The following is a 20664-nucleotide window of genomic DNA, read 5'->3' as shown; positions in this document are numbered from 1 at the left end:
AGAAAACTCTTGAGAGTCCCTTGGACTGCAAGGAGATCCAACCAGTCCATTCTGATCAGCCCTGAGATTTCTTTGGAAGGAATGATGCTAAGGCTGAAACTCCAGTACTTGGGCTAACTCATGCAAAGAGGTGACTCATTGGAAAAGACTCTGATGCTGGGAGGGATTGGGGGCAGGAGGAGAAGGGTACGACAGAGGATGAGATGGGTGGATGGCATCACCAACTCGATGGACGTGAGTCTGAGTGAACTCTGGGAGTTGGTGATGGACAGGGAGGCCTGGCGTGCTGCGATTCATGGGTTCGCAAAGAGTCGGACAATACGGAGCGACTGAACTGAACTGATGGTATATTGGCCATCATTCAGTTTTAATAGATGACTGATATTTAAAGTTGAAACGATCTAAGTCTGAAATTTAATCATGATAATTTATAAGCTATTTATGATTTCAGCACCCTGAAATAGCTTTGTTTATATTACCTTCCACAGATACATAATGTTTATATAGCTGTGCCTACTATGTATATCCCCCTTTGTATTCTCCTCTTTATCCTATCTATGATAGGAAACTGTTCTGCAGTCTTCACAATTATTTATCATAATGGAAGCATAATATTCTTTTCTGGTTGCTGACCAGTATTAAACCATTTCCTTAATGTTAGACATTTTGGTTACTTCCCAGTTGGAGCTACTCTGTTCATTTACAGCAAACAGTGATTGGTTTTCCACCTTATTCTGGCTAATGCTGCAAGAAGGCAAAGTCTTGGGGAGCCAAAGGGACAGCCTGGACCCCAGGTGTTGCCCAGGCCCAGCCAACTTCAGGTTCTGGGTGGCCTTGATTCCATCTGTGTGTTAAAAACACATCTGATGTAACTAGCAGTTTCTGGAAGTAGTTAAGATTTTATCTCTTGCAGAATCCATCACCCTCTTGCCCATGGAGTAAGTCCTTTTCAGTGGGCTCTGGAGATCCACAGAGCCCCTGAAAGGTGTGAGATGGATGCTCCTTCAGAAAAAGGCTCCATCTTTGTCTAGCTGTTTGCAAACAAATTCTCAGCATAATCACCTCCAGAATCCTGATAGGAAAATGCTAGCCTCTCCTGGATCAAAAAGGACAGGGTGCTGTATAAGTGTCAGAATCCATCACAGTTACCTGGCGCTTCAGAGTCTGGCAGTTTAATGGACAGCCAGCCCTGTGCTCAGTCATATGAAGACGGTCAAGTCTTGTGGGGTGGAGGATCCCCCTGGCATGCAAGGACTGATGTGCCTTTAACCTGCCTGTCATTTATCTTCTAGAGCCCAGGGATCTGGATTCCCAGGGATAAAGCTCACTTGTGAACTATTTTCCTGTGTGGGTTCTCCTTTAGCCTTTACCATTTAAAAAACATGGCTTGGGACGTCCCTGGTGATCCAGTGGCTAAGACCCCACGCTCTCATTGCAGGGGGCCTGGGTTTGATCCCTGGTCAGGAAATTAGATCCCACATGTCACAACTAAGACCCAGTGCATCCAAATAAATAAATGTTGTTTAAAAAAAGGCTTAGGGAGGGGGGTTCAGGATGGGGAACACATGTGCACCCGTGGCTGATTCAAGTCAATGTATGGCAAAACCAATACAATATTGTAAAGTAAAATTAATTAATTAATTTAAAAAAAATAAAAAAAGGCTTAAACAAGATTTTCCACACCCATACTGAATAACAAATAAATAGAATATTTTTTTAAAGTTTTTTTCTTTTCTTTTTTTTTTAAACATAATTGTATGTACTAACCCTTATTTTTCTTTTCTTTTTTTTTTTTAACCCTTATTTTTCAATGCACAGTAAAAGCTTTGGAATATGCATAAAATTGTATGCATACTATTTTGTTGATCTGTAGTTACAGAAATGGCCTCAGTGTTTGTCTTAACTGAAATGAGAAATTCCCTTGTCGTAGTACCTTAGTTGATCATGAATTTTGATGGTTCGCAGCAGTACTAAGAGGGTATTTCCTTCTGAGACTTTAAGATTAATATCCCCTGATTTCTGTGAGGTGGAGAAGACAGATGATCCGGGTGGATGGTATAGTTCTCTGAGAAAGGCTGTGAGCCATGCAGAGTTGTCACTGGCTAATAATGTGGTCAGTGGAGGGAATTTTTCTGATTATTTTGTATTTGGTGAACTGAATGTTACTTCTCATTTTTGGTTGATGTGGTTCACAGGTGCTTTGGAAAGTGACTTTTAGGCTGATTCTGGAGCTTTGTCCTGTTGTAAGTGTCCGTAAAGCAGATGAGCACTAGTTGCTTCTTTTCATCTGACTCAACTTCCTACTGAGTCTAAATTTAGCTTAGGACACTGGTTCTCAGACCTTTTCTGTCTAAAGACCCCTTAACTTTTCTTCAATGTTCAGTCAGTTCAGTTCAGTCACTCATTCGTGTCAGACTCTTTGCGACCCCATGAATTGCAGCACGCCAGGCCTCCCTGTCCATCACCAACTCCCAGAGTTCACTCAAACTCATGTCTATCCAGTCGGTGATGCCATCCAGCCATCTCATCCTCTGTCGTCCCCTTCTCCTCCTGCCCCCAATCCTTCCCAGCATCAGAGTCTTTTCCAATGAGTCAACTCTTCGCATGAGGTGGCCAAAGTACTGGAGTTTCAGCCTTAGCATCAGTCCTTCCAGTGAACACTCAGGACTGATCTCCTTTAGAATGGACTGGTTGGATCTCCTTGTAGTCCTAGGGACTCTCAAGAGCCTTCTCCAACACCACATTTCAAAAGCATCAATTCTTTGGTGCTCAGCTTTTTTCACAGTCAAACTCTCACATCCATACATGACCACTGGAAAAACCATAGTCTTGAATAGACGGACCTTTGTTGGCAAAGTAATGTCTCTGGTTTTCAGTGTGCTATCTAGGTTGGTCATAACTTTCCTTCCAAGGAGTAAGCATCTTTTAATTTCATGGCTGCAGTCACCATCTGCAGTGATTTTGGAGCCCCCCCAAAATAAAGTCTGACACTGTTTCCACTGTTTCCCCATCTATTTGCCATGAAGTGATGGGACCAGATGCCATGACCTTCGTTTTCTGAATGTCGAGCTTTAAGCCAACTTTTTCACTCTCCTCTTTCACTTTCATCAAGAGGCTTTTGAGTTCCTCTTCACTTTCTGCCATAATGGTGATGTCATCTGCATATCTGAGGTTATTGATATTTCTCCCGGCAATCTTGATTCTAGCTTGTGCTTCTTCCAGCCCAACGTTTCTCATGATGTACTCTGCATCTAAGTTATATAAGCAGGGTGACAATATACAGCCTTGACGTACTCCTTTTCCTATTTGGAACCAGTCTGTTGTTCCATGTCCAATTCTAACTGTTGCTTCAATGTTATGGAGGCCCATAATGAACTTTGTGTACGTGAGTTTATATCTATCAGTAGTTACCAATTGAAAATAAAGTTGAGAAATATTAAATACTTATCATTTGAAAGTAAATCCATTTTGTAATAACATAAATAGCATCATTTTGCAAAAGAATACTTTTCAAAACAAAAATTGAGGAGTGTAGAATTGTTGAACATTTTTTGCACATCTTCTTACTGTCTTACTTAGATCAGAATTCTGCCGTCTTTTATTTCTGCATGCAGTCTATTGTAGTATCACTTACATAGCTTCTGGCAAACACAACAGTACACTCATGAGAGAATGAACATGAAAAATGCCAATGTTGTTGTAACATTATGTAAATAATATTAACCTCATGGACACAGGGGCCCCTGGACACTTTTAGACCTGCTGGCTCTCAGGGGATGAGAATATAATTTAAAAATTCTGTTCAAAAAAAAAAAATTCTGTTCATCTGCAGGCATATATTTTCCATTTAGGTGGTACCCACTGCCTGTTGAGGGTGTTGGTTTTTTTTTTTTTTTGGTCCTATAATGTGTCACTTGAATTTAATGAACACAAGAAGAAAGTTTGACCTTGAGATGAAAATCACTAGGCTGAATTTCAGAGAACACTTGTCTATCTATAAGACAATGAAATACTGTTTTATTGCAGAAAGAGTGTGACCTTGAAAGTGCTTCCGACTTCTGGACCTCCTTTGGTTTTTTAAAGGGAGTGAACCCTGGAACTAGGAGTAGGGAGTCTGGAGGAGAAGGGTGCGGGGCCGAGCCAGAGACTGAGGTTTCCGCCGGCTCAAAGATCTGTGTAACATGTTCGCTTAGAAGCCTTTCTGCCGACTAAGCGACTCGGAGGCCCCCAGGCAGGTGGGAGACACCTGACAGTGGCCGATGGACCAGGTGTGCCTGCTACCTACTTTTGGTTAATACCAGCAGCTCCCTGTTCTCATGTTAGAGAGGCCAGAGCACAGAAAGGTCAAATAACTTGCTTGAAGATCTCCAGCTTGCTGCTAGGCTTCAGTCTGCAGGGCCCCACATGTACTTGCTTGTGTCCCATCCATATCTCTGCACTCGAAGGGGCTGACCAAAGGCTTCTTCTGGGGGAAGAGACTCCAGCCCCGTGGCTGGTACCATGGCTCACAGGTGCATCTCAGTTATATTTGAATGAAAGTTCTGTTTGAATATGACTTGGATACAATTCGGCCAAGAAGGAAGTCTGATGGGCTAGATCACGCCCTGTATCCCAAGACAGACTGTGCCTGGCATAGGGCTGCCGCGTCGCACAGCTCCAGGGGACGCCGTTCCTGTCCTGGACTATGTGAGTGGTGCTCCCTGGAGCTGAGCAGCGCACAGCCTGCTCACACCTACATGGCGGCCCTGGCCCAGCACCACGTGCCTGTTAGTGTTATTGTAGACCGTGAACTCCTCAAGGTCAGGATGATGTCCTTGCATCTCTGGGACTCTGAGCGCCCAGCACAGGGTGTAGGGGACATAGCAGGTGGTCCAGAGGCACTTGCTCGATGTGGTCTCCCCGGCTCGGCCGGAAGCTCTTGTCAGGTCCGCGCACACCAGTAGTTTGTAACGATGCCTCTTGCCTCCTTCAGGTCTTGCGCTTCAGTCGTGGGCGAAGCCTGAGGAAAAAGAGAGAGAGGCTCAAGGAAGAGAGGAGAGCTCAGTCTGTGCCGAGAGATGAGGTGGCACAAAGCAAGGTGGGGGGCGGCCCTCCCGCCCGCCTGCGGGTGGAAAACTGTCTCCCTGCCTCCTCTGGGCCCGCCTCGGTCTCTCCTTCCTGCTGGGTCCTTCAGAGCTTGTCTTTCCTTCCGGCCTCTTGTCTTCCACTCTCCCAAGATTTCGGGCTGTGGGCTCGCATGCCACTGGTCTTTTCCAACACCCCGTGTATTTGCAAGCCCTGAGCATCTGTGGCCTCGCCACTTCCATGTGGACAGCACTGCCTCTGACAGCACACCCTCCATCATGGAGAGCAGTGGTTTGCAAAATGTGGATCCACTTGTCACCTGGAACCTTGTTAGACATGCAAATTTGGGGGCCTCACCCCAGACCCACTGGATCAGAAACTCTGAGGTGGGGCCCAGCAATCTGTGGTTGAACAAGCTCTCCAGGTGATTTCAATCTGGACTAAAATTGGAGGACCACTGGTATAGCTTGCTGCCTCTCTTTCCTCCTAGGGAATAAACCAAGGCAGTGCTAGCCCACATGGCTCCTCGTGCAAATTAGATAAAAGATGCCTCCTGAACAGATCAGCCCAGCACAGGGCACTTACGGTGAAAAGAGCCGGAGGTGGACTTCAGCTCCCCCTGCCTCACTCGTGCCCTCGGCTTTGTGCCTTTGTGCAGTGAACAGCTTGCACAACTGTACTTGGCAGCTCTGGAATGAACCGTGCCTTTCAGCTCCCCCAGAGGGAAGAAGACTAGGATTTAGAGACAATTTTGGGGACATAAAATTTTATACCAAGTACTTGTTTTTCTGTCCGTTTGAGAATCTTATCAATTTCCAGGGTTAAGGCATTGTAACTTTCATTACATTCCTGTGTATGAATTCTACATGTTAACTTGTAAACATTCTCAAAAGGACTAGAAATGGTAATTTTTTTTTCCCTTTCATTTCAAAGGGTTCTCATTCTCCTCTATGAATTGTGAGGGTTCAAGTTCAAAGAATGAGTGGGATTGTCTTTTTGTTGAAATGTATAAGATAAAAAAAACCTCTAATGCTGAAGTGTTTCATGTCTGCTAGCTTCCTGAAGTTCTAAAACACAGAATGAGACCCAAGGTGATATCTACTTTGGCACCTAATAAATAAAAAGACAAATATTCGACTCCCCAGGAAAAGCACAGGTGTTCAGTTAGAATCATAAGCAGTGTTCCCTGTGTCTGAAATTTGTCATTTTTTTAACGATTCCCAGGGGTCCTTTAAGTGGATGGAGTCTGGGAAATGTTATGCCATGATGGAATAAGGCTGAGGGGTCCAGTAGAGGAGGTGTCTGGGTCTTTTTTCCCCCTCTGTAGGGAAGTGTCTCGGCAGGAGACACCCATAGCAGTGAACAGGCTGCGCCCAGGAAAGAAGAGGCCAGAGAAGATGTCCTGTCTGCCTCCCCAGAGCCCAGAGCAAAGGACAGCAGACAGAGAAAGTCAAGACCCAAGGTCAGGAGGCACGTGAGAGCTGCCGAGAGGGCTGGGAGGTGGGCTGGCGGAGGGCCCTGGAATAGCGTCATGCCCAGCAGTTAAAAAGCCACTTCACTTGGCTTGCTTGCTGCTTTGGGGCCAGAGCGCAGAAATTGGCCCTGGCCAGCTGCAGACACAAGGTTAGCGTGTGACAGCTCTCTTGGTACGTGGTCCCTAGAGTAGAACGCTGCCAGAGAGCGTGGTGGGCCAGGTGGGAGCCGCTGGCTGGGTGTCAGGCTCACACATGTCGCGTGCTCACAGCGGCGGTGTCCTCCTCTCCCACAGGTGTCAGCATTTTCTGACCCCACCCCTCCAGCAGACCAGCAGCCCGGACAGCAGAAGAACGTGCATGCTCACAGTCACCCTAAAAAGAGGCCCAGGCATCGCTGCTCACCCCCGCCCCCTCCGCACGAGTTCAGAGCATACCAGCTCTACACGCTGTACCGGGGCAAGGACGGCAAAGTGATGCAGGTACCTGCTGGGCCCTGTCAGGACAGGACCAAGGGCTGCAAGCAAGGAGTCTGTGTAACCCTGTTGCTGGAGGCTAATATCCACTGTAGGCAGTGACTGCAGAAGGTAGGAGCTTTGATGATAAGCCAGCTGGCCCTCTCCACCTAAATAGTACAGTACCCTCCTGCTGCTTAGGCCTGGTGAGCCAAGGGATGTTACAAGGCTTTCTACACTCACCTTGTTCAGTCGCTAAGTCATGTCTGACTCTGTGACCTCATGGACTGCAGCACACCAGGCCTCTTTGTCCCTGATTGTCTCTGGGAGCTTGCCCAAGTTCATGTCCATTGAATCGGTGATGCCATCCAACCATCTCATCCTGTGTTACACTCTTCTCCTTTGCCTTCAATCTTTCCCAGCATCAGGATCTTTTCCAATGAATCGACTCTTCACATCAGGTGGTCAAAGTATTGGAGCTTCAGCTTTGGTCCTTCCAATGAGTATTCAGGGTTCATTTCCTTTAGGATTGACTGGTTTGATCTCCTTGCAGTCCAAGGGACTCTCAAGAGTTTTCTCCAGCACCATCCTTAGGTGACCAGATAATCTTGAGACCAGAGAAAGGATAAAAGCAGCTTGAAGGAATTCCTTGGCAGTCCAGTGGGTAGGACTTGTTACTTTCACTGCCAGGGGCCTGGATTTGATCCCTTATCTGGGAACTAAGATCTTTCAGGCTGCGTGGAGTGCACACACACACACACACAAAGCCAACTGAGGACTGAAACTGTATGTTACCCTCTCTGAATCTTCTTAGCATTTACCAGCCCTATCAGCTTGGCTTGTTAGATAGTCCAGAGCTACCACAGGGGTGAGTCTCCTCCATCACCTGTGTCTCCCAGATGTACTGACCAACACAGGATGGGTACCAAGGAATAAACGAGTTGAATTGATTTCTTTCTGGCTTTCCTCTTAGGCGCCAATAAATGGCTGTCGGTGTGAACCCCTGATCAACAAGCTGGAGAATCAGCTGGAAGCAACTGTGGAGGAGATCAAAGCAGAGCTGGTGTCGGTTCAGGATAAGATGAACGTGAAGCTGGGGCACATGGAGAATAAGACCCAGCACCAAGTAAGTGGTCACCATTCTCCTCATGATGCAGTGTTCTGGCAGAAAATGAAATCAGAGACCTCAGCACGCCTTTCTGTCCTGCAAACTCTACCCTGAGCATGTCAGGCAGGCTGTCAGAGAAGAGGCCTGTGATTTCTTTAAAGCCATTGTGATTTCCTTCTTTAAAAAAAAAAAAATTTTATTGGAGTATAGTTGCTTTACAATATTGTGTTGGTTTCTGCTGTAGAGCAAAGTGACTCAGCCATACATACACATATATCCGCTCTTTTTGGATTTCCCTCCCGTTTAGGTCACCACAGAGCACTGAGTAGAGTTCCCTGCACTGCACTCACCTGTTTTATACATAGTAGTGTAGGTAGGAGGCTTAGTTGCTCAGTTGTGTCCAGTTCTTGTGACCCCATGGATTGTAGCCCACCAGGCTCCTCTGTCCACGGGACTCTCTAGCAAGAATTCTGGAGTGGGTTGCCATTTCCTTCTCCATATATAGTAGTGTATATATATGTAAATGCCCATCTCAATTCATCCTACCTCCTCTTCCTCCCTTGGTATCCATATGTTTGTTCTCTGTGTCTCTATTCCTGCCCTGCAAATAGTTTCATCTGTACTGTTTTTCTAGGTTCCATATATATGCATTAAAATAGAGAATATTTTTCTTTTTTCTGACTCATTTTGCATGACAGTCTCTAGGTCCATCCACATCTCTGCAAATGGTACAATTTCATTCTTTTTTATGGTTGAGTAGTATTTCATTGTATATATGTACCACATCTTCTTTATCCATTCCTCTGTTGATGGACATTCAGGTTGCTTTAATGTCCTGGCTGTTGTAAATAGTGCTGCAGTGAACATTGGAGTGTGCATGTCTTTTGGAATTATGGTTTTCTCCAGGTATATGCACAGGAGTGGGGTCGCTGGGTCATATGGAAGATCTTCTGGCAATTTTTCAAGATTGCCGGGAGAAATATCAATAACTTCAGATATGCAGATGACACCACCCTTATAGCAGAAAGCGAAGAAGAACTAAAAAGCCTCTTGATGAAAGTGAAAGAGGAGAGTGAAAAAGTTGGCTTAAAACTCAACATACAGAAAACTAAGATCATGGCATCTGGTTCCATCACTTCATGGGAAATAGATAGGAAAGCAGTGGAAACAGTGACAGACTTTATTTTTGGGGGCTCCAAATCACTGCAGATGGTGACTTCAGCCATGAAATTAAAAGACGCTTGCTCCTTGGAAGAAAAGTTATGACTAACTTAGACAGCTTCTTAAAATAGAAGCACTTTGCCAACAAAGGTCCGTCTAGTCAAAGCTATGGTTTTTCTAGTAGTCATGTATGAATGTGAGAGTTGGACTATAAAGAAAGCTGGGCACCAAAGAATTGATGCTTTTGAACTGCTGTGTTGGAGTAGACTCTTGAGAGTCCCTTGGACAGCAAGGAGATCCAACCAGTCCATCCTAAAGGAAATCAGTCCTGAATATTCATTGAAAGGGCTGATGCTGAAACTGAAACTCTAATACTTTGGCCACCTGATGCAAAGAACTGATTCATTAGAAAAGACCCTGATGCTGGGAAAGATTGAAGGCGGGAGGAAAAGGGGATGACAGAGAATGAGATGGTTGGATGGCATCACCAACTCAATGGACATGAGTTTGAGTAAGCTCCAGGAGTTGTCAATGGACATGGAAGCCTGGCGTGCTGCAGTCCATAGGGTTGCAAAGAGTCGGACATGCGTGAGCGACTGAACTGAACTGAACTGAACTGATGATAGGTCTAGTTTTAGTTTTGTAAGGAACCTCTATGCTATTCTCCATAGTGGATACTTCAGTTCACATTCCCATCAGCAGTGTAGGAGGGCTCCCTTTTCTCCACACCCTCTCCAGTGTTTATTGTTTGTAGATTTTTGATGTTGGCCATTCTGACTAGTGTGAAGTGATACCTCAATGTAGTTTTGATTTGCATTTCTCTAATTTTTGGTTGTGTTGACCATCTTTTCATGTGCCTCCTGGCCACCTGCATGTCTTCTTTGCAGAAATGTCTGTTTAGGTCTTCTGCCCATTGTGATCACTTTATGTGATTTCTTGAAAGCCACTGACTTAAAAATTTTAAGAGCATGTTTAAATTATAAAACATATAGTATACATATGATTATATGTGATTATAAAATAATATATACAATTATGGAGCATTTTTAAAACACAGGAAAACTAGAAAGGGAAAATAAATCACCTGTGAACCTACTATGATGAAAAAGCACTATTAATATTTGGGTTTATTTCCTCCAGCCCTTTTATGTCTGTGTCTTTTGACTCACTCCCCTTTCCGATTGTACACTAAGGTAATATAATCATGTCTATCTTTTTTTATTTTTCCAACTTTATTTTGAAAGTGGTCGTACGCACAGAAGAGTTGAAATGATAGCTTCCTGAGTGTTTGTGCACCCTCCACCGGGTCCAGCCAGTGGTTACTGTGCTACCACGTGTGCACTGTGTCTCTCGCACACACTTTTGGTTCTTTTGCTGAACTGTTTGCTGACCCATTATCTTTAAGTACTCCAGAGCACATCGACTAAGAATGAGGATCTCGTCCTTCCTTACACAGTACCATCTTCACATCTGAGAACACTAGCACTAATTGTAATATGCAGTCCACATTCAGATTTTCTCAGTTCTCCTAAAATATGTGTGTTTTATAGCTGGTTTTTGTTTTTAATCCCAACCTAGGATCCAGTGAATACTTTGTGCTTGTATACTATATGTTAGGTCTCTGTGGTCTCTTTTCATCTAAAACAGCCCCTGGTTTCTTCTTGTGGCTCTTGTTTTTTCCCCACAATAACTTTTTAACAGAGTCCAAGCCATTTGTTTAATAGAATGTTTTATAGTCTGGATTTGTCTGACAGTTTCTTCATGGTATTTTTAGTTTGTTCCTCTATCCGTGTATGCCTGTGAAGTGAAAGTTAGGTCTAGAGCAGTAATCCTCGAAGTGTTGTCCCCAAACCAGCAGCATCAGCATCATCTGCGGACTTGTCAGGGAAAATATGCAAATTCTTGGGCCTCCTCCCAAATCTCCTGAATTTAACTGTAAATAAAACTCCAGGGGCAGAGTCTTAGCGACCTGTATTTTAACAGAATCTCCAGGTGATACTGGTAAAAACAAGTTTGAGAACCATTAATCTAGATGCTTATTTAGGTTCAGGTTAAATATTTTTGGCAAGAATATTTCATAGTTAATTTTGTAAGCTTCAAATTACATCACATCAGAAGAGACATGTCAGGATGTCTCATTATTACTGACGCTAAGTTTGATTGCTTGGCTAAGCTGGTAACCACTGTTTCTTCCCACTGTAAAGGTGTGTTTTCCCTTTGTAATTAATAGATATGTGATGGATATAGGTTTTTAAATATAAAAAAGCTTTTAAAAGCCTACAAAGTAACACATGTTCATTGGGGAAAACACCTCACATGCAGAACTATTATTGTAGTGACCCTGCCTAGAAATCCTCCCATTACTGTGTATTTTCCTGTAGGTTTTTTTTTTTCTTTTATAGATACAACCTTACTAATTTTCACTTTTAAACAAAAAATGGAACTATACTGTGCTTTTTTTTGCAGTTTACTTTTTAAGTTGGTAAAAAGAGCTAGAATGTGCTTTTTAATGATGGTAGACCTGTAAAGTTACAGTGTGCTTTTTAATACTGATGTACAATTTCTATGCGAGGAAATATAATTTTACGTCCTGCTTTTTTCACTTAATTTTAATTTTTTAATATAATTTTATTTTTGACTGTGCTAGGCCTTCGTGGCTGCTCAGGGTTTTCTCTAGTTGCAGTGAGCAGGGGCTTCTCTCTGGTTCAGTGCTCGGCTTCTCACTGTCATGCCGTCTCTTGTTGTGGAGCACGGGCTCTAGGGCATTGGCTCAACAGTTACAGCTTGCAGGCCTAGTTGCTCCACAGCATTTGCAATCCTCCTGGACCAGGGATCAAACCTGTGTCTCTTGCATTGGCAGGAGACTGAGCCACGAGGGAAGCCGTTTCGCTTAATTTTGTTTCTTGAACAGTTTCCCATATCCTTGGCTTCATAATATTCCAGCATATCAATACCACATAATTTGTTTAACCATACCTTTTGTTAGACTAAAGTTGCTTATAATTTTTCACTCTATTAAATAAATGCTGTGAACATTTATGTACAGAAACTTGATTGCTTCTGAGGTTATATGCTTAGAATTAGGATAATGGGATCCAAAGTTAAGAATATGTTTAAGGCTCTTGATAAGTGTTGGCAAGCTACTTAATTGAAAGGTTGTACCAATTTATATCCTACAAGCAGGATCTGAGTTTCTGTTTCAAACCTTTGCTATCATTGAATTTTTTTTTTAAGCTTTCACCAAATTAACTAAGGACATTTGACTTTAATTTGTATGTCCCTGTCTGTTGGTGAAATTGAGTATTTTTAAGGCTTGTGGGTTATTTGCATTTCATAAAAAGCCTATTTAAAAAATATCTGGGCCATAATAGATTAGTTAAACTGTTTTGTAAATAAAACCTCACTTTAGCTAGCCCAAGCACAGAGGGGGAGAAGGCAATGGCAACCCACTCCAGTGTTCTTGCCTGGAGAATCCCAGGGACAGCAGAGCCTGGTGGGCTGCCGTCTATGGGGTCGCACAGAGTCTGATACGACTGAGGCGACTTAGCAGCAGCAGCAAGCACAGAGGGGAATGTGTTAGGTGAATGTTGAGATGTCTCACAGACCTCTGTTTGGTTCAAAGAAGGTGACAGACTGGGGTGTAGAACCTTAGTCCTAATTCTGGGTCTCAGGGGACTGACTTTAGTGCAGCATGAGTCAGGAACACGTGCCTGGACCATCAACTGTGCCCCAGGAACACAGCTGTGTGTCAGCCTGGGTACTGTCCAGTCTAGGCGGGGGGGGGAGGTGGGAGAGCAGGCTGGTCCTAGGAAACAGGAGGAGAGCAGGTCCCAGGAGGCTGAGGCATGAGGAGCCCAAGCAGAAGGAGCTCACTGCATCTCCAGGGCTGCTGCTCCTCTTTTATTTACAAACATCTGAGCGTGGAACGTCAGTATGTCCCCAACAGGAGAGGTGCCCGCTGCCAAGCCCTCCGTGTCTGGCTCCCACTCACAGCGGTTCCTTTCTCTTCTGTGGACCTTGTCGTGCAGTGGGAGTTTGTCCTGCTGGGTGTTAGAGCCCCACAGGCAGTGTCCTGCTTAGGGACTGGAGGAGCAGAGAAGGGCACATGATTGCAAGGTGACAGTCACTTGCTCCTCCTGAGAGAGTCAATTCCTAGGCAGGTTGATAAGAAGTCTGGTGTCCCCAAGAAGGAGAAAGGGGCCTGGGGTTCTCGAGGAGGAGACAGGGGTCTGGAATTCTCAAGGAGGAAGAAAAGACAAACATCTTTTTTTCCCTCTACATTCCTTAGTCTTAGTCACATAAAACATTGTTTTTCTTTAAGCCTGGACCTGATGATTACACACCTCAGTTTAACTCTGTACCAGGGATTATATAACAACAATGTATCCTGCTTGTGGACAGTTTTCTCCTTCCGGAAAACCTTCTGACTAGTCCTGATATTTTAGAATGTATATTATGGAGTGGGTCTGGTAGGATCTTTTCTATTGTTAAGTTCTAATCCTGTTATCCTAAAATGTAAATTGTGGGAGTGGGCCTGGTAAAATTTTCACAAACCTAAGATATTCTTTTGATTTATTGTAAATAACTCCTTTGCTCACACGAGCAAGGGGGGCACTCTCTGTCCCCCTTCTGATGTCTATGTCAGAAGCTTTCTCTGTCTCTTTTCATACTTTAATAACACTCTTGCTACACGAAAGCTCTTGAGTGATCAAGCCTGGTCCCTGGTCCCGAAGCTAAATCTTCTTCTTCAGAAATCACGAATCTGACATTGTTCACCATAAGCTATCACTCCCTGAAGTGATCCCTTTGAACTCCGTCCACTCCCTGCTTCACAGGTGCTGTGACTACTTTCAGTGAAGGATCTGTTCACTGGGAATGCTGGAGGAAAGCTCTGACTGTTCAGCTGCTTTCATTTCTTCTCGGGCAGCCACTAACATTTAAAAAGGGGAAGGGGGTTTAAAAAAAACATTTTTAAAATGGGAGTTGGACCTAGAGGAGTGGGATGGGAAGGGAGGTGGGAGGGGACATGGGTAAACCTTTGGCTGATCCATGCTGATGTTTGGTAGAAACCAACACAATATTGTAAAGCAGTTATCCTTCAATTAAAAATAAATAAAATTTAAAAAAATTAAAAAATATTTTTTATTTCTTTAAATTTAAATTCTTTAAAAAATTATTTAAAAAAAATTTTTTTAACAAAGAGGAATTGGGATAGCTCTATACTCCTTGAAATAGTTTTTCCTTGTAATTATAGTCGTGGAAATAATTTTCAAAGGCCCATACAAATTTTCTTTTACTGACATGGAATATATTGGCTCAAATTGTATATTTACTATGTATTTATAGTCTCTGGACCCACTCAGGATTTTAAATGAGAAAAAGAAAGCAGCATTGGCTTACACAGAAACATACTCAGGAATTCTGAAAACTTAGAGTTCCATGAGGGCCACACGAAAAGAATAGGGTGAGGAGTGGGATGTGCTTGCCTTCTGTCTGGCCCCTGCTTGGTACCCCTAAGCCCCTTACTCATCTCAGGAGTGAAGACATCAGGGCCCATCCTTAGATCATCTCAGTCACAACATCCCCTTTGCCCATTGAATCTAGATTCGGGTTCTGGACAAGCTGATGGTGGAGCGACTCTCAGCAGAGAGGACGGAGTGCCTGAACCGCCTGCAGCAGCACTCGGACTCGGAGAAGCACGAGGGAGAGAAACGGCAGGTGAAAACCAGCATCTGTCTGTCCTGTCCACACTTCTCCCTGAGGCAAGGGACTCAGACCTATCACTGAAAATCCCCAGATCCTCTAAAAGTGTTTGCATGACAGAGCGTGTCATTTTTATAACCTGAAGGTAGGAAAGAGCCTGGAGTTCGATTCCTGTTTGTGGCTGCATATGCTGGTAGGAGGCGGAGGCTGAGCAGTTTGTAGAAGGTGCTGGGGAAAAGGTGGGCTCCGCCTAGTGTCAGTGCTATGTACTGTGCTTCTGCTGGGCTGTGACTCTGTTGTTGCACAAAACTTGGTTCCTGCCCTCAGAATGTGTGGACCACCCAGGACGGCAGACACGAAATGAGTTCCTGTGAGTGTGAGTTTGTGCCCCTAAGCAGCCAGACGTGCTTTAGGTGTTTGTATGTGCTGTGTGCTTGGTCATGTCTGACTCTTCGACCCCATGGACTAGCCCGACAAACTCCTCTGTCCATGGGATTTTCCAGGCAAGAATCCTGGAGTGGGTTGCCCTTTCCTCCTCCAGGATATCTTCCCAACCCAGGGATGGAGCCTGAGTCTCTTGGGTCTCCTACATTGGCAGGCATATTCTTTACCACTGCACCACCTGGGTGTTTGCTTTTAAGATGCCTCTAAGTCACTTAATGAAGATAATAGTTAGCTATCGGCTTGAGAGCTAGGTGAATCCCAGGCTTTGGGGGGCCCACAGAGAAGGCTGTGTGGCCTGTGGGAGGCAGGTAGCCCACAACTTTGGGACTTCTCTAGATAATAGCCTATCATAATTGAAAAGCCCATTCTTGAGGCTTTAGTTCATAAGCTGTGTATCAAAGTCTCCTGCTGATTTGTGGACTAACTTGTGGGATTTTTTTAGATGTCCTTGGTGGATGAATTAAAAACCTGGTGCATGTTAAAGATTCAGAATCTGGAGCTGAAGCTTTCTGGAGATTCTAGGGCCTCCAGGACTAAATCCACACCGTCCACTTGCGAGTCCTCCACAGGTAACCAGCATGCAGAGAGAGCCCCTCCATCCAAAGGTGATGAAACCCCAGGTCGAGCTCTCTTCTTACATCTGAAGACAGCCCGTGTGATAGGGCTGCATGAAACACCAGATTGTAGCATGAACTCTGTAGGGGCCAGGACCATGCTGTTGCTATTTAATAATAAAGTACTCTTATTTAAGTGTTCAAAACTTTGTTGAATGAAGGAATAAAAGAATTGCGATCAGTGATAGCAGTGCAATACTAATAGTGTGAAAGTAGACACCCAAAGATTAAGGTGAGGAGGGGACCTGTCTGTTTGGCAGGGCACTCGCCCTCGCACCTCTTTCCCTTTCTCGTCCTTGATCAGCCTTCCACCTTTGGCCTGCTCTGCATGGGTGCTAAGTTGCTTTGGTCATATTCAACTCTTTTCGACCCTGTGAACTGTAGCCTGCCAGGCTTCTCTGTCCAGGGGATTCTCCAGGCAAGAATACTGGAGTGGGTTGCCATGCCCTCCTCCAGGGGATCTTCCCAACCCATATTGAACCCACATCTCTTTACATCTCCTGTACAGCCTTATTAAACCACAGATCATGTATCGAAGCTGCCCCAGGTGCTGGATAAGAGATGCTTTTAGCAGAGTACTACTAGGTTAGCTCAGTGGTTATACTCAATGATGATCATTTGAGGACACGCACAGCCTTAGTAATTAGACCTTCATGGGGGATTTTGATGTGTTGTGTATTTCATATTACCATGGACCATTTCTGTATCTTTGTGCCTTAATGGTGGGGAAAATCCTGGGCAAGTTTTTCATGCTGGGACTAGTTATGGAACTTGTCACAGAGCTCTGGGTAGGGGGATTAGGACCACCTCTCCACATTGGGTCAAGGAACTTGCAACTGGGGCTCTGGTGTGGGAAAGGCCCAGAAATTAGAGACTTACTCTCATCAGTAAGGGTGCTTACTCTCATCAGTAAGTGCCCAGCTCTGCTTTAGGACATACAGTGAGATGTAGCATCCTTAACTATCAGGAAGTGGTACCCAGAGCCCTCTCATGTAGACTGTTGTTGTTCTTTAGTCACCTAGTCATGTCTGACTCTTTGTGACCCCACGGACTGTAGCCCACCAGGCTCCTCTGTCCATGGGATTTCCCAGACGAGAATACTGGAGTGGGTTGCCTTTTCCTTCTTCAGGGGATCTTCCTGACCCAAGAATGAACTGGTGTCTCTTGCATTGGCAGGAAGATTCTTTACCACTCAGCCACTTGGGAATTCGTGTAGATTGAGACAGGCTATAGGAAAGGCCAGCACCATTTTGGCTTAGATGCCATGAGTGGGTCTAACATAGTACCCCTGAAAGCCCTGACAAGCCAACATCATAATCCAGGGAGAAGCGGAAGGAAAGGACGGGAGAAGCTGCACAGGAGGGTGGTGATTGAGAGGATGGTGGCTTACAGGATTCCCAAGACTCTCAAATGCCAGCCCAAGTGACTGTATGAACACAGATTCACTCTGACTCTTGTTTTCCTTCCAAAACCAGGTGTGGATCAGTCAGTGGTGACTGCAGGCCCAGTAGCAGCCTCAGACAGTTCCCCCCAGGTGGTCAGGCCCAAGGAAAAAGCCCTCAGCTCCACCGCCACCCACAGACTCCAGCAGCAGGAGCTGTCTTCCTCGGACTGTACGGGCTCCCGACTGAGGAACGTCAAGGTCCAGACAGCCTCGCTCCCCTTGAAAGAGACAGCCAGATGCGATCCACAGGCTGGGCCTTGTGTTGACAGAGGCACCCAGACCAAAAAGTCTGGGAAAAGTGGGCAGACGAGGCACCGAGGCCAGCAGCCAGCAGTCAGCACTGCCGGCGGGCAGCCGCCGCCTCCAGCAGCAGGCGGCGAGCAGACCGCCCCTCACGTTCGAGACACCTCCCAAGCGCTGGAGCTCACCCAGTATTTCTTTGAGGCTGTTTCCACCCAGATGGAAAAGTGGTATGAAAGGAAGATTGAAGAAGCACGAAGCCAAGCCAGTCAGAAAGCCCAGCAAGACAAGGCCACGCTGGAGGAACACATTAAAAGTTTAGAGGAGGAACTTGCTAAACTAAGGACTAAGGTACAGAAGGAAAACTAGGGCCCGCAGTGAAAGACAGGGGAGCCTGGTGCACTGCAGTCCATGGAGCTGCGAAGAGTCGCACACGACCGAGCGACTGAACACATGAAAAAACAAATGGCCTGAGAAAGGATCCTTGAGGATCTCCTGTCCTGCAGCTGCAGAAGGGCGATGTCCAAGGTGTTGGTTATTGTGCACATAGCAGAACTTGCCTTTAAAAAAAACAAAACACTAATTTCTAAAATGTGCCAGACACACGTTTCCTACACCCTGAAGTTATGAAGACTTCAACAATTAGACTGAAACCAGGGGAAGTGTGCTTGGTTTCAGGTTTCATTATAGACTCAAAACCTCAGCCCAAGTTCATCTGAAGTTCAAAAGCTCAAATTAAAGAGCCATGCTAAGAAACTGAAGGATGTATAAGCCTAAACCCTAATGTTCCCGATATGAAATAATGTAAATGAAAAGCAAGAAAAAATATTCATCCCTGTGAACTCAAATCAAGCAGTCCTTCATAGCAACACAGCTGCTGTGCCTGGACAGAGTGTCTCTCTGAAGGGCTGTAATAGACATGCTGAGGAATGTCAAGATCCAGACAGCCTCGCTCCCGCAAGTTCATAATTCTCAAGATGCTGACATTTTAACCAGGGGAAAACTCATCAAACAAATTTTGAGGAGAAGGATTTTCATGATGTCACAAGATCCAGTATATCTTAAAATGTTTTGAAAAATCAGAGTGTATTTAAATAACATGTTAATTGGCATAATAGCACTGAAAATGTTTGTTAATAGTGAACTCAGAAAGGTTCAGATCATTCGATCATGGTGTTTGTATCTTTCAGCCAAAATATAGAAATACTACAATCAATCATAGTGATTTTCAAGTGGATTAATGAAAAAAAATTCCCATAACAGTTACCTGAAATTTTTATAATCTAATTCCCAGCCAAATTATCTTAGAGCACCTTCCTGAATTTGAGCTTATTGGTCTACATTTTATAAATACAGTATTTCATTTTGAATTGAGTTCTGTCATTGAGGAACCTCAAAAGCTTCCCACTGCTTTGTAGTGACTATGTCAAGGTAAATAATTCAATAAATTGACTTAGATTCTCCAGCATCATGGAGCCCTAGATTTTTACTCTGCTCTGTGGGCTGTACAAAGTTGAAAAGTAACAGTATATTGAAACTCTGAATTATCTTTCAAGCTTCTTGTCCTTTGGAATGTGGCATTGTATTCATCTCCTCAAAATTCCATATGTGCATAGAAACTTCAATTCTATTTCTATAAACACAGGAACCAAGTACTGTTGTCTGTAATTTTGAATAAAGTTTTGCTCATTGAGCCAAAGAGAAAAATGTGACTTCTTGACATGGGAACACCCAGAGAAACAAAGAATGCATTTAGTCCCTGTGTACTCTGCCCCTCAAGCTCAATTGTTTTGGGTTTGTTTTTTTAAATGCAGTCAATGGATCTAGGCGTTCCTAATAAATGTAGATGTATGTCATCATTCTGAAACCTGGACAAGGAATTAATTTGGTGTTCTTTCAAGTTTATCATCAGGTCTGTGAGCTCATCTTGTTCCTCTACTACTTGGTGGGCAGACGACTTCTCCCGAGACTCGTTAGATGGAGAGCTGTAGGGGCGCTTTGCTCTCTCCGTTTCCCTGTTTGTTCCCAGTGCAGCATCACAGCACTGTAGGGCCACGTGGTACCTTGAGTTTTCTAAATCTGTTCCCAACGAGGTATCAGTAAACCTTTTCAGAATCCTTCCTCAGGAAACATCAGTCTATTGAGAGCTGCCTGATACTGAAATTCTGAGACGATCAGTAAGTCGTGTTCCAAGTAGAAGTTATTCTCACCCATTCAGAGATCTGTTACCTTGTGGGGTATCCCTGTTGAGAAACGCTGAAACCATTTTAATGCTTTGGTGGTATTTTGATTATATAACTCCTGTCCATCAGAAGCAGGCAGCTTACTGTGAACGGAAAATTCCATCAGAGTCAGGGAAGAGACCAGGGAGAAACATGAAAGGTCAAGTGCACCTAGTAGGGCAGATTGTGTGGATCTTATTTCCCACAGAAGGGAAAGCCAGTGGAGGCCAGGAAACCGAACAGGGTCAGCCGGCTTCTAACTCAGAGATCACAGCAGCTCAAGACAAATGTAGGAGTGTTTTCAACGACTGTGTTTGGTCTGTTTTTGTACCTTAGCATTGTCAAAAACTCAACTAAGGCTCCCACGTGTGTTTTTTTTCCCTTGTGCTATTGGCTGAAATGAACAAATGCCACAATAGTGCTTTTCCTAAGAAGCAGAACTGTTAACAACTTATGACCAGTCATGTAGGTTGTGTCTCAAACTGAGGCTGGAATTTTCAATAGCTGTGGGAAAAATGATGTAAAATACAGAAAAGATGTACAATACTGCAGTATTTTTTTTAATTGTTAGTGCATTATTGCATTGAGGGTAGTAAATATCTGTGATAAATTGAATATTCTAATTTTACTTTAGACTTTGGGAGCCCAAAATGAAGGGGTGTTTTCATGTTTATACCTTCTTTTTTTCAGTCAAGAGTTGATTCAGTCAAAAGTTGAAGCTTGAGAGGTATGTTATA

General features: G+C 44.3%; 1 protein-coding gene across 17 annotated transcripts in view; it reads left to right on the top strand.

The window, feature by feature from the left end:
* The window catches only part of ANKRD6 (ankyrin repeat domain 6), a 182689-nt gene extending 163277 nt beyond the window's left edge, over positions 1–19412 (top strand). For 10 of the 17 annotated variants that reach the window (XM_086317741.1, XM_086317736.1, XM_086317731.1 and 7 more), the window contains 7 exons: positions 4973–5077; positions 6392–6526; positions 6833–7018; positions 7965–8117; positions 14865–14978; positions 15850–15976; positions 17497–19412. In XM_086317741.1, coding sequence (XP_086173867.1) covers positions 4973–5077; positions 6392–6526; positions 6833–7018; positions 7965–8117; positions 14865–14978; positions 15850–15976; positions 17497–18074 — 1398 coding nt within the window. In that variant the 3' untranslated portion in view covers positions 18075–19412. The remainder of the gene's footprint in view (positions 1–4972; positions 5078–6391; positions 6527–6832; positions 7019–7964; positions 8118–14864; positions 14979–15849; positions 15977–17496) is intronic. The other 7 variants (XM_086317737.1, XM_086317732.1, XM_086317739.1 and 4 more) reach the window with 1 other exon arrangement.
* The last annotated feature ends 1252 nt before the right edge of the window (positions 19413–20664 follow it).

The sequence above is a fragment of the Bos grunniens genome, chromosome 9, assembly GCF_055505025.1.
Source record: "Bos grunniens cultivar Pamir isolate PY7600 chromosome 9, Bosgru_T2T1.0, whole genome shotgun sequence".
Taxonomy (NCBI): Eukaryota; Metazoa; Chordata; class Mammalia; order Artiodactyla; family Bovidae; genus Bos; species Bos grunniens.
The sequence above is the reverse complement of the archived record's forward strand: the minus strand, read 5'-3'. Positions and strand labels throughout refer to the sequence as shown.